This window comes from Procambarus clarkii, chromosome 44 (assembly GCF_040958095.1).
Source record: "Procambarus clarkii isolate CNS0578487 chromosome 44, FALCON_Pclarkii_2.0, whole genome shotgun sequence".
Taxonomy (NCBI): Eukaryota; Metazoa; Arthropoda; class Malacostraca; order Decapoda; family Cambaridae; genus Procambarus; species Procambarus clarkii.
In genome coordinates, this window is record NC_091193.1 from 10,051,283 (window position 1) to 10,066,234 (window position 14,952).

The window sequence follows — 14,952 nt, forward strand, 5'->3', positions numbered from 1 at the left end:
ATTTCCCCTTTGTTTCCTTAAAGACAATAGTCCCAAGAGCCACACTATAATCCCCTCAAGAGTTTTGCCATGCGTTGAGGGAGTTATTATTTGGGGGGGTTGCCTCTGCCCACCCCTAGGGCATTGTATATATGAAATGAAACAAATATTTCAATATTTGTTTCCGTTCCTGTCATTGGACCATCAGTTGGGTTGCCCATAGGACTAGAGGGAGAAAGGTCTTTGATCCGGTGTGGGAGAATGAGTGATGAAGTAAGACTCCTGTTAAACGATCGGAGCATCACTTGGGATAACCCATTGCTGAAGGTCGCGAATTTGTAATAAAAGGAACCCAGTATTTACTGACATACGTTTTCAGGGTAATGTATTTTAATACGTGGAATACACTACAATATTTTAAATGTTTATTAATATCACATTATTACTACAAGTTAAATGCGATAACTTCCCAATATTTGCTGCAGAATAATTATACCGAGAGTTAGTAAACTTGTTTCACGGTGCTGGGAATAATGCTAGGGGGGGGGGGGAGGTGAGTGAGGCAACATGGCGACGGCTGGGGACGCGCTCCACGTCTCTTACAAACATTCACCATACCACTGAGGCTTCTAAGGCACCATTGTTACATGGCACGCATTCAGATCAAGATGGTCTCAGAGGACCATCCAGAAAGAGTTTCCCTGGACAGTAAAGGAAGCATATTCGAGGCGAGGCGCCGCCACCACCTCCAGGTAAACAGATCATCAGCGTCAACACCTCCGCTCAACTAAGGTAGGATAAGTTCTCTGTGTTTGAAACGTTCATCACCGCCTTTGATGACAATACATCCCAGGATAGAAGTGTCTGACAATAGTAGGACACAAAGTATCCTATACCATGGGGTCTGGTAGCTGAGTGGACAGCGCGCAAGACTTAATTCTTTGGCCCGGGTTCGATTCCTGAGCCAAGCAGAAACAAATGGGCAAAGCTTCTTTCACCCTGAATACCCCTGTTACCTAGCGGTAAATAGGTACCTAGAAGTTAGACAGCTGTTACGGGGCTGCTTCCTTGGGGGGGGGGGATAGTAGTTAGTAACAGTTGATTGATAGTTGAGAGGCGGGCCGAAAGAGCAGAGCTCAACCCCCGCAAACACAACTAGGTGAATACCATGCAATTCCAAAGATATAGTCCCGGGGCGCAATGGTAAAACGGCAGGCGCTTCGCGAATAATTTGGCCTGGGTTCGTATTGTAGCGAGTACAAACAATATACTCACTACAGTCTCTCATTAGCTTAATGGTGTAACCAATTAGTGCTAATTAGTTACTCGCTACAGTATCCTGGCCGGAGACGATTGACCAATCCTTAACTGTAGCCTCTGTTCACACAGCACTGAATGGATTTTTAACGATTTAGCAGGTTTATAATCTTAACTTTCCAGGGAAAGTTAAGATTAAGGACCTGCCCGAAACGCTATGCGTGTTAGTGGCTGTACAAGAATGTAAGAACTTGTATATAATCCGACATGTTCTAGACATTAATGCAGACGACATCAAGGCACAACTTCAGGCAGATGACATTCTAATCCTCGGTGTCAAAAAAAAAATGATGCGTAGAATAAACGGACAGGCACAGCCCTACTTACTTTTTTAGAGTACTTGCCCTCGGATCGGGTTTAGATTAACTTCTTCCTCCATAAACTAGACGTGTACATACCACGTCCCACTCAAATGCTTTAGATGTAAAGGATTTAACCATACCTCGAAAGGCTGAACAAAAGACATCAAATGTGGGAAATGCTCTGATTCCTATCACACAAGAATGTGCGTCAGATGTACTCAACTGTTCAAACTGTTCATTAATTTCAAACAATGTCCATCATATATAGCAGCAAAAAAACTACTATTAAGACTCTCCCCACCAACAACATGCAATAGAACAGTGCACTGAAGCAACCTAATTCAGGCCATCATCCACCACTTCCCCTCACTCAACCACAACCTTTGCACGTACCGGATGTCTGTTGTCACTGACCATCCTGCACCCCGAGTCCAATTCTCTCCCACAGGCCTCACTTGAGTCACAACTGATTACAGATCTTTTCGAAACATCTTTTCACTGGCATTGCAAATGCAGCAGAAAGGCACTGGACTGACTCCTAACTAAATTCTTCACACAAGTAACCCATCCCCTTGACTGACTCAACGCAAACAAGGGGACACAGGTGGAAACTGAGTATCAAGGACGTCACAGGGACGTTAGAAAGAATTTTTCAATGTCAAAGTAGTTGACAAATGAAATACATTAAAAAATAATTCATACTTGGAAACTAATCTTCAATTCCATTTCCTGATGACCAAACCACACACACCGGAAGAAGGGACGACGACGTTTCGGACGGACCGAAACGTCTTCGACAATTCATCTTCTGGTATGTGCTTTGGTCATCATATCGTCAGCCGCGTTATTGTGATTCATCGTCTGAATTCGATTTTATTTTAGAGTAATATAGAGTATTAAGCTTGGAGATTACCTCATTCTAATTTATGTGATAAACATCTAAGCATCAGTTACATTTCTTGACATTATAATTGTGAAGGTTTAATGATACAAGTTGGCAAGAGAAAACTTTATTTTGGTTTGTAATTGGTTGGCTGGTGATGAGAAGCTGAGAGTAGATTGACTACCACATATACAGAAATGATACATAAAATATAAAGCTGGAAATTAGGCTGCACATGCTACCAGACGCGCACACAAAAGGTTTAGCAATAATCACAATTTATAGGTCAGTGCATCTGAAGTTTCATAGAATAAAATTTTCCTTTAGTTGGAGATCAAGAGAGCTAACCTAATTACCATAAAGCCTTGGTTCAGTTTTGTGCGGAAATTAAGCAGCTTAGACGACTAATCGTTCTCCCAGCTTGGGAAATATAAATTATATTAAGAATATCTGATAATTTAAACCAGAACTTTATAACAATATAGTCTACTATTGATAAAATTATAATCATTAGCTAGCAACAAATAAATTATAAATTCCATAGGAACAAACTCTTGTATGCAGCAATTAAGGATACACATTAACACTACAGTAATCTCTTATTCAGCTTGCTCAGTGTTTAAACAAAAATCATGACTTGGCTTTAATACAAAAAATAACATTATGGATTAAGTTTTCCACATGAGAAGCAATACATAGAATACTGGTTATCTCCCTCTGAGTGATGAGACTTTCTTAATAATTTTGTCATGTAACATTAAATCTGCTGATATTTTTCATCATCTTTTGCAGACCAGAACACACTCCTGTTACCCTCTTGCAAATCATACACATACGGCACATATACACATACACACGGAACATATACATGTACACATATTTCTTCGTACACACACACATACTCGTGCAGCTTTATGGATGAAGGTTACTTGTGTAAAGGAGGAAATGTAGATGTTTATCTCTCAGAATGTTTGGTAATATGTTTATTGTTTGTGATGTGTGTATATGTATGTATTAACACGATGTACTGAACGGGGTGAGAATAGCTTGAGCTACCTCATCCCTTTGTGTGTATTTTTACCTCAATAAACTTATTTCAATTTCAATTTCAATTATGGATGAACAGATAGTGGAGGTACTGATGTGACGCATTAAAGTTGTAAATACATAATACAATATTAATAATAGTTTCATGATTCCCATCCCCAAGAAAACCAATTGCTCTCTCGTATACACCTACCCAATAGTCAAGCCCACATTCGCCTTCATCCTCAAGCTTACACTTGCCCTCATCCTCAAGCTCACACTTGCCCTCATCCTCAAGCTTACACTTGCCCTCATCCTCACGCTCACACACGCATGCAAACCCTCAAGCCCACACTTGCCCTCGTCCTCAAGCTCACACTTGCCCTCGTTCTAAAGCCCACACTCGCCCTCATCCTCAAGCTTACACTTGCCCTCGCCCTCAAGCCCACACTCACCCTCAAGCCCATACTCGCCCTCAAGTCAGCCCATCCTCCTGTTTAGATAGTATATACAGTAACGATGTGGGCTATCGTACATATATTGACGTAAAAGATAATTAAAAAGTAGAATTCGATAGTATTGCATTTGAACAAACGGAAAAAGTTTTTGTGTAAATGTTGCAAAGAAAACCTAACCTAACGTAACCTTCTTAGGCCAAATACACGCTATCTGAGGCCTAATATAGTACATGTATATGGGAGTATGAGAGAATGAATGCAGTGTGATCATTTCTAGACCAAGCTCTTTAAAGACAAATGCTTATGATGAAATTTGTCCCCCCAGTGATGCTCAGAAGCTAGAGAAATATGTATACCGTAATAAAATATTTGCAGTATATACAGGAGATGTAATCAATAATTCAAAGATCAGAGACGCTCTTGATTTCAAGGTCAACAATGAAATCATTGAAATTTTTGGGCAACACAAATATATCAGAGTAGGTATAAACAGTGACATTGTAAATGGCTTGATGGAATGAATAATGGTATCAATATGAAATATGCTAGACAATTTTGTGCTATTAATACTTCAGTGATTAGTGCTAATACAGCAGCTCCCTTCTTGTATGATAAATGGTTGAGCAAATGTCCAACTCGGGACTAAAAAATACGAGACCACTCTCCTCCTAACCTGACCATAGATGCTCACAATAAAGAATGATAATAAAAGTACTTAACTGGCATCCACACATGAGACGTGTGGGTGAGAGAGGGAGACCAGGACGTCGTCAGCCTAATTACCAAACTAGCAAGCATGAGGGTAAAACTACAGTAATAAAGAAAAACGAGACTTGGAAAGCTAAAGGAAAACGCCTGGAGAAAAACTAAGAACTGGAAGAAAGCTGCCGAAGCGTTAAAGTGGAATCTAAAAGCTATCCGATACGAACAGTTACGTAAGGAAATACAGGGGGAAGAATTTTTGATCAGTGCAGATGAAGGTGATTACTGGGGGCATAGAAAAGCTCAAGTAGGAAATGCAACAACTCTGTGCACAAGCAACCCGTTCTCGCAAATTTAATAAGTCAATATTGACTTATTAGTTGCGTGCATAGGTGACATACTAAACATAATAGTTTTCCTTGAAAAGCTTCATAGAAAACACCGACCTTACCTAACCAAGTTAGTATGTTAAAATAAGTATCTTATAGCTTCGTAATTACAATTGTTACTTAACCTATTATAGGTATAGGTTAGGTAATAATTGTAATTACGAAGAAATAAGATGCTTATCTTAACATACTAAGTAGGTTAGGTAAGGTCGGTGTTTTCTATGAAGCTTTTCAAGGGAAACTATTATGTTAAGTATGTCACCTATGCACATATTTAATAAGTCAATATTGACTTATTAAATTTGCGAGAACGGGTTGGCACAAGTGGCCAAAGAAAAAGAAACAATAGAACAAGAGGAAATGCGTGGTGCATCTTGGGCATGCACTCCTCGGTAGAGCTGGATGAGGTTTCCGGAACGGGAAGTGCTATATTAACAAGAGAGGATCGTAGATAACGTTATTTGGGTTAATGCAAAGCGTTACAACCAAGGATGTGGACAATGAAGAATTGGTAGGCATGAGAAAGGCAAACAAATTGTCTTATAGGTGATCCTAAATTGAGCTATAACAACGAAAGTGCTCAGGAATGCTAGAAAATTATTAAGTGATGAGGATGGAAAACTGTGGATATTAAGAAGAGACCTAGCAAAGGAAAAAAAACTGAAACAGAATCTCGATGAAACAAAACGTCTAAATGAGGACAGAAATGAGCAAGATTTATATTTTCCATTAGGTGATATGAAGCGGAAAGCCGGTGAAATGGAACATAACAGATGGAGCAAAATAAAAATAAATACTTGAGTTAGACGATATAATAAGCTGAAAATACCCGATATTGTCAAGTTGGCAGAAAACAATCGACTTGAGAATGATCCAGGACGGAGCGAAACGTCGTCGTTCTTTCATTTTCTAGTGTGTGGTTTGGTCAACATTTTTCAGCAACGTTATTGTGACTCCTCGTCTGCAAAATTATTACAGATTTTTTTTAAATGAAGTGGCATTCCCAAAGACCTGCTCAGGTTGGAGACGTGATAGAAAAATAGAAAAGATGGAGGCATCGCGGTGCAAGTAATAGAAAAGCTTAACGTAGAAGAATTAACACTTGACAACCTATGAGATGTGGATATAGCGGCACTGGACATTTGCCATATGTGATGTTATAGATGTGGATAGACATACTTAATCATTATTTTTTACAGTCCAGCAAATAACGCAAGGACAAAGGAAGAAATAAAAAAGACAGCAAACCAGATAAGAGAAAAAACACGTTTGCTGGCACATGGTGACTAATTTGAAATATAGAGACCTGGCGGGCCAGGACACAAGACATTTGTACCATCTGATTCATGAACCTCACCCTGAAGACATTTATATATGAGTACGTTAAACACCTATAGAGAATGACGGAGGGGTGTTCCTGCCTCCACTAGGTAAGACCAACCATGTATATTTGAAATGAAATAATGTACATAATAATCTAAAAGAAAATGGTGAAGGCGACACAACAGAGAAACACGATGTCAAGAGAAGACACTACTGGACTCTTAGTTATTTAATGGTTTTGATAGGCATGGTTTGTTAGGCAAGGAAGTAAATATGCCAAATTTGTGAGATCTAACGAGGGGTAAAAAAAAATAGAAAACAAGGCTGGTTCAACAAAAATTGTGAGAAGGCTAGAGAACAAAAAATGGAATCAACATAGGATGCTAAAACCATCAGCAGTTTCAGCGTCATATGACAGATTACTGGGAAGAATGGACACCACGAGCGTAACTCTCATCTTGTAATTACACTTTGTTAATTACGCACACACGAACGAGTACACATTTAATTATGTGTAAATAATGTTAGGCACATATTATTTTGGTTGTTGATGTTAGGCACATCAATAAACTGGAAAAGGTGCAAAGACATGCCATTAAGTGGCTCCCAGAACTGAAGGACAAGAGCTACGAGGAGAGGTTAGAGGAATTCAATATGCCAAAACTAGAAGATAAAAGAAAAAGAGGCGATATGATTACTACATACAAAATAGTAACAGGAATCGATAAACTGATAGGGAAAATTCCTGAGACCTGGAATTTCAAGAACAAGAGGTCATAGATTTAAACTAAACAAAGCTGCCGAAGAAATATAAGAAAATTCACTTTCGCAAACAGATTGGTAGACGGTTGGAAGAAGTTAGGTGGGAAGGTGGTGGAGGCCAAACCGTCAGTAATTTCAAATCGTTATACGACAAAGAATGCTGGGAAGACGGGACACCACGAGCGTAGCTCTCACCTGTAACTACACTTAGGTAATTACATGCACACATGGACGCATACACATGCACACATAGACGCATATACATGCACACTCACAATCACTATCATCAACTCATTAGTGAAAATGGTCACCTATATCTTTGATTACTATAATGTAGTTATTTTGCAATGTACATAAAATTATCTAAAAAAGAATTCATATAAATATACATTATATTAACAAGCCTTTTCTTATTTTGTCCAGAAAACACAGAGCAATAAGTGTATATTTTTAATGATCAACAAATGTGACCATAATACGCAGGCATACAATACAAAAGGTTGCAATAGGATCAATGGCAGTGTATTTCACAAGATCATAACTTTGTAGATTGTACATAGTACACATTAGTATGTAGTCATAACAACTACAGTAGAATTACACATGGTAGTTATTTACATAATCTACAACAGAAAACATAAAAGTGAGAAAATCTTCAGTGGCCATCATCACCGAGTCCTTTTTTAAGAAAAAAAAATCACAACAACCAGGCCACTGATGATTATATTATAAAAAAATCAGATGAAGATTAATTTTATTGTCATCATGAATTTTGGTAAAACTATTCCCAATTTTCCAATATATCCTTCGCTGTATCTATTATTAAGTCAACACCACACTTATTACACGACATGTCATCATCATAGGAACCAAACAACAAGTTTGACTCGAATACATAGACGTATTCACTACTAATAACAGTTTTATCACCCTGGTTTGTCACTATCCTTGTCATATGTCAGTAGTTGGGCGGTGCGTGACTGTCACTGAGCAAGAAGTAGCACTCGCCTTCACAACCATGTTAGCACCGCACATCTTGTCTCCTCACTCCTCCAGGTTCTCTCAACACTCCATAACAATAATCATTTTCACAAACTGCAATTTACATACTGTACACAACACGTTTGCTGCAAAACAGTGCTATCAATATAATTTATTTACAGTACATATATATATGAAGAATTTCATATAATTTCAAAGTATACACAAATATCTCCCACGTGAGTATAACAAAAAATTAACCGTGATGAAAACTAACAAATTACCAAAATATAATCTGAAAATTTCTTAAGCGCTTTCATGTACAGTTAACAATATTTAATAAATCGTACAAAGTTTATATATATATATATATATATATATATATATATATATATATATATATATATATATATATATATATATATATATATATATATATATATATATATGTAATGTGTGTGTGTGTGTGTAAATCACGAAAAATAAACGTGTGATTAAAAATGTTAGTGTCAGACCACGGAGGAAAATTGAAACAGGAATTTCCTTAAGTACTTTCGTATATTAATACATCTTCAGAAGGAGTCAAATATTAATATACGAAAGTACTTAGGGAAATTCCTGTTTCAATTTTCCTCCATGGTCTGACACTGTCACATTTTTAATCACACGTTTATTTTCGTGATTTACACACACGCACACACACATTACATATATATATATATATATATATATATATATATATATATATATATATATATATATATATATATATATATATATATATATATATATATATATAATATATATATAATATATATATATATATAAATATGCACATAGACTTGCTTAAACTCGCAAGTGAAGTTAATCAACTTTAGACACACCCACCAGGGACTCGAACCCAGCTAGCACAGTTGCTTCCCAACAACTGGCATAACTTAGTACGCCTTAACCCACTCCACCAAACTCAGACCCTTAAAAGGGATGGAAATTTCAAGGTATTTAAGCCCCAAATATCTCCACCCCCAAGAGCACTAGAGAGAGGCGAGAGGTCACTCACATTTTTCATCAAGCTCCTGCTTTAAATAAGGCACGAGTTCTCCCATTTAAAGCAGGGGCTTGATGAAAAACGTGAGTGACCTCTCACCTTTCTCTAGTGCTCTTGGTGGGGGGGGGGGGGGGTGGAGATATTTGGGGCTTAAATACCTCAAAATTTCCATCCCTTTTAAGGGTCTGAGTTTGGTGGAGTGGGTTAAGGCGCACTAAGTTATGCCAGTTGTTGGGAAGCAACTGTGTTTGCTATGTTTGAGTCCCTGGTGGGTGTGTGTCTAAATTTGATATATATCTATATATCTATATATCTATATATCTATATATCTATATATCTATATATCTATATATATATATATATATATATATATATATATATATATATATATATATATATATATATATATATATATATATAAAATGTCGTACCTAGCAGGCCAAGTTAGCTAACAGGCAGAGTTTTCCTGAAATTATATACTTTTCATTTTTTTTCTTATGGAGTTATAAAGCTTTCCATTTTTCATATACAGTATATAATTTCAATTTTTTTTAATTTGATTTAAAACTATCATAGAAATTTGATCAAACCTAACATACTTAACCTAACCTACCTAACTTATCCTACCCTAACATACCTAACCTAGCCTTTCCTAACCAATCATATCCTAACCTAATCTACCTAGCTTAGCCAATCCTAACCAATTCTAATCTACTTAATCTATCCTAACCTAACCAATCTTAACACATCATGTTTTTAATATACTATAATAATATTAATTGGAATAAACCAATTTGGAAAGAAATATTTAAAAATAACAAAATCACTGCTTGTTAGGCAAATTGGGCCTTGCTTACTAGGCCAAGTAGTGCAGTTTGGGCTATCAGGTACAACATATATAAAGGAAATTTTGATTTTGACATTAATTTAGATATATTTATTTATTTACATGTATTATTAATTGTGATATATTAAAAGATACAGCCAGGCAATCTACTTATTCCTATTTTCTCTGTTTTCTCATTGATGTCTCGTCACTTTCTCAGACCTTTTGCCTTTTTTACTTTTATAATATACCTTCCCTCCTCAGCACCTGAGGCCTTATTATTGGTGTCTCAGTGATGTCAGTATGGAGGGATTTCTTCAGAAGGCTCTTCGTCTGTGTAAACCTTGGCTGGTATAACTGAATGTTTTTCCAAAACTTGAGCGAATGTTTCGGATGAATTGGCATCGTTTGTTTCATTAAGAGTGATTCTTTCTGGTGTTGCATGAAACTGCGTGTCTTTTCCTATGGGACCGGGTACTAGCAGCGGCCAAATTCTTGATGATGTGTTACCATGTTTGGAGAGGCCCTGAGGTTGAAAGTCCATTTGAAATTTCTTGATGGTTTCTTGAGCATCATGGAGGATTTTTATCAGATTTTTTATGTCCTCATCATCATCATCATAATTGACATAAGATCCATCACTCCTTGTCTGACCCATTTTCTTGTTGGTTTCTTTGTGTTCAGATTGGTTTCCACACTTGCTTGTACAACCAGGCTTATAAGTCCCATCATTTTGCCTGTTATAAGTATCCATTATTTCCTGTCTTCGTTGTAGTATTTTTGACAGCCGTCTCTGTCTTTTCTCTTGACTGTCACCTGTCTGGTTCCCTTCTGGGTCTCTTAATATGTGAATTTCCTGTATTAAATTTTCGCCTGCCCCAACAACATTATCCGGCTCCTTGTGCACTTGAGTGTATGCGGCATTATCTGGATGTGTCTCCACTTGTCTTCCAGTCTCTTGTGGCGTGTGTTTCCGCTCAGCTTCCTGGAAAGAAGACTTCTCGCTCCTGGCCATCGCTGCAAAGTGATGCAAGCCTAACTCTTGTGTTTCGCTTCCACTCTTCCGATTGCTTACTTTATTGTTTGACTCGAGAACATTATATTGTTCAGTTATATATTGTGCACTAAGAAAGTCACTGTGGACAGATGATTGGTTAGTGTTTTCACTAGTGCTATTGCTGATGCTTGTCCTAAATTTGTTAAGTGTGTTATTTACATAAGTGACTACAGTCTTCTCCAACTGAGGTCTACTGGGACTAGAATGTGACGTAGACGAGACCAGGCCAGGGCTATAGGCTGTCTCGTCTAACTGGTAGCTTACCTGAAAAAGAAAAAAAAGAAAGTACCAGTTGTTAGTTTCACAGTCTTTTAAAGCCTATATATATATATATATATATATATATATATATATATATATATATATATATATATATATATATATATATATATATATATATATATATATATATATATATATATATTAGTATTCCACATTTAATCGTCTTATATTTTTCACATTAATGTTTTAAATATTTTTAAGAGCTGAATAAATATTTCGGATCTGATGTATAAAAAGGAACGTATTTCTTTTGAAAATTATGATGGTGTTACAAATTAGTGGACTAAGGAACCATATATAATAACAATAGTTTTAACAGCAAGTGTTTAAGTAGAGTGAAGATTATTTTGTACATGTGTTCAAATAATGAACACCTTTACATTATAGGTGTACAACAGGTGTACACCTGTCTAAAAAATTGTCAAAATTTATCATATTTAAAGTAATATGAGACAAAGGTGATCAATTAATTCTCCTATGAAATACACAAGATGCGTATTTAAACATATCTGATTCCAATTTGTTTTCATTACAGTACATTTATATACATATGAAATTGTCATTTAGGTGTTAACGAGTCACTGGAGAAGACTTCAGAGTCAACCATCAGTCACTATGTATGTTTCACACATTAGCTATTAGATAGCATTCATTAATTCACCATAATTAGATGTTATATAATTATTAACAACTGAAATATTATCTAACTATAATCAATTATAATGGTGTATAATTATTAATAAGGAAGATTTTTATTCAATTCAAAATTTAATTTCATCCATTAACAATTAGAGCGTATCCAACCAATATTTATTAATATATTATCCGACCATTTATAATTAGATCTTAATCACAACAGATGTTTAAATCTTATCCAGTTAATAAGGATTAAAACATTTTCCACTGCAACCTTTAAGGATTTAGTATTATCTAACCATTATCAATCAGGCGTCATTATCATAACCATTTAAGATTTTATTTAACTACTGATGACTAAAACCTTGTTGAGCCCATAACAGTTAAAACTATGTACAATCACTGTTGCATTATCTCAAAAATGCTATAATTTTAAGGTAAACCTTTCCGAAGCAATGTGTATGTGCTTTAAAACTTCACAAAGCAATGTGTATGTATACATTATGTATGCCCTTATTAATAGTAAAAACATATGTGATGTGTGTATATACCGCTCGTACAATTAATTATACAGGGTTAAGTGGCAACACAGACACTATGTTGGCCTGGATCTATTACCCCGGCCAGATGCCTCACCCTGAGAAACTGAAAAAAGAGAGGAAACATGCAGTAACACATGGTCATGCAGGACGCTACCTACACAAAATGTGTCGCCATTCACATAACCATCATTGAGCAGCATGCAGGCGGGTCCCCCACAACACACACTCAACCCCTCACTCACGCAAGGGTAAACTCTACTTTCCGTTGCGCTTCTGGTATAGTACACTAAAAGATACTCAAATTTATTATCCTGATTATCATCCCCCATTACCGGTGTTAGAATTTTGGTTGACGTTTTAATTTAAACAGGACCAAAAACGTAACAATCCAGTAGAGTTTTAGGACAAAATGCCGAAAGAAATGTCATGTATGTTGAGGTTTTAGTAGCATAGAAGATAAATAGATTAGTACCATCTGCTGGATCCTGCACAGCCAAAACATGACAAATATCTTCCAATGGAATCCCTTGTCATCCAAGAGACCCATCGTATTTCTAAAATAAAAGAAATCCACACATAAGAATCGTTAGCTGTACCAATCAGTGTTGATTATTTCATTATATACATCAGTTACTGTTACTGCAAGTCAAAACATGGAAAATTATGTTTCTTGTAGTGTAATCATCGGCAACTTCAAAATCAGTTAAATGATTAAAACAATCAAGTGTAAATTTTGTTAATATTATATTTGTTAATTATATTGCATAACTGTTTATGCATTCAAAATGTTCTACAAAATACCCCCAAATGACGTGGAATTGTCGGTGATGTGTTCGTCACTCAGTCCGTTAGGGCAAGCACCGTTGAATCTGTCCAGTAACCGGATGAACATGGGTTTGCTCCTGCCAAGTCAGTTATAAAGAGCTTTCTGGCCCTAACTGGGTAAACACATATAGATATCTAATTACTATGATGGAAATACATCTGAAAATTAGCATAACGTGCTTATTTCTGAGAAAACTGTGACGTGTGTTCTTTTGTGCTGTTGACGAAAAAAAAGTGTACACATCACCTGAGCCCTTGGGACTCCTGGTTCAACCGTGACGACCAGCGGATGTCTGGACAACTGCTCCGTCTGCGGCCCACCAGAACACGTGACGCGATTTTATTCTTTCGGTCACGATACTGCCGTCAGGCATTTCTGTTCAACGGTCTGGATTGTTACGACCCCTAGCGCCTGGGATTACAAGGAAGTTGATCGATTTTAAACGTTTTCAGACTGGTTCTTTAAGCGGGAAGACTATGTCCGGCTTCGGCTCGGCCGAGAGGTGTTAGTGGTTGGCGGGTCTTTATGGGCTCCAGCACTGAAAAACTTTTTTTGCACAAATGATACAAGTTTAGGAGGGGCTGTTTTTTGGCCTAGAGTACCCAGTGTTTCTCTGTGTGGGGTGAGGGCCAGTGTTTGCCTCCCAGCGGGAGTCCTGGGATTCCCCAATCATCTACCCACCAGAGTGTATTCGCCGCAAGGCCCATTCGTTTTTGCCGACAGGTGACATTCATTTAACCGTACGGCTTTGTGATTTACCCTTCAAGGGTATGCCGGGGAGTATACGGCACCTCTGCCGTCACGGTCCCCTAAATCAATACCACCAACACCTGAGCCCATAGTCATTAAGGCAGATTTGATAAGACAAAAATATAAATATTACTTTCTATTGAATTTCTAAACTATTTAATTAGTTTGCTTTGTAAGATAAACTCCACTGGGTCTCTGGAGCCTCCCGTTCTACCTCAATTCAGAGTTTATATATGGAAGCACATTTCCTTAAGGTGCTAAGGTACCTGATAGTGTTTTATTAAGTATATTTAACCTAACCTAACCTAACCAGCTCTTCCATGTCCCTTTTTTACCGTTGTCTTTTCTTCTGCGTCCTGGTTCTACGTATTTGTTTGGACCTGAGGCCAATAGCGTCATGGTGCAACCCACAGAGATCCTAATATACCGGCAGTTCAACCCCACACTAGGCTACTAGATTGCTCACCTGTAATTCTGAACACATACACCCAACCACACATGTATGTTCGAACAGTTTTGTTCCTTGTGTGTAGAAAAAGTAAATAGGATGCCACAAGAATATATTAGTCTCACAATAAAACTAAAACAAATCCATAAAGTTTTTAAAGAGAATCAGCATGACATTACTATTTACTCTATAGAGTTTATTCGCCCCTGTTAGAGGATTTACAGGTGTGTGTTATATACAAATGTGCAATTAGTGCTCCTCATATGTAAACAAACCACAAAATGTATTTATGTTCATGTTTGATTTACTCAGAATTGTGACACCATTTTGCTTCATTGTGTCACCGGTGATCTCTCAAGTTTTTTCCATGACTGACATTTCTAAGTTTTCAAGACTGTCTTTAAATCGGGTGCTA

At 36.9% G+C, this 14,952-nt stretch overlaps 1 protein-coding gene across 6 annotated transcripts in view; it reads right to left on the reverse strand.

The window, feature by feature from the left end:
• Positions 1–9,561: 9,561 nt before the first annotated feature.
• Positions 9,562–14,952, reverse strand: part of LOC123745243 (uncharacterized) — a 256,026-nt gene continuing 250,635 nt past the window's right edge. For 3 of the 6 annotated variants that reach the window (XM_045725560.2, XM_045725559.2, XM_045725561.2), the window contains one exon: positions 9,562–11,317. In XM_045725560.2, the coding sequence (XP_045581516.2) occupies positions 10,295–11,317 (1,023 nt within the window). In that variant the 3' untranslated portion in view covers positions 9,562–10,294. Of the gene's footprint in view, positions 11,318–12,985; positions 13,068–14,952 lie in introns of all 6 variants that reach the window. The other 3 variants (XR_006771308.2, XM_069300643.1, XM_045725562.2) reach the window with 3 other exon arrangements.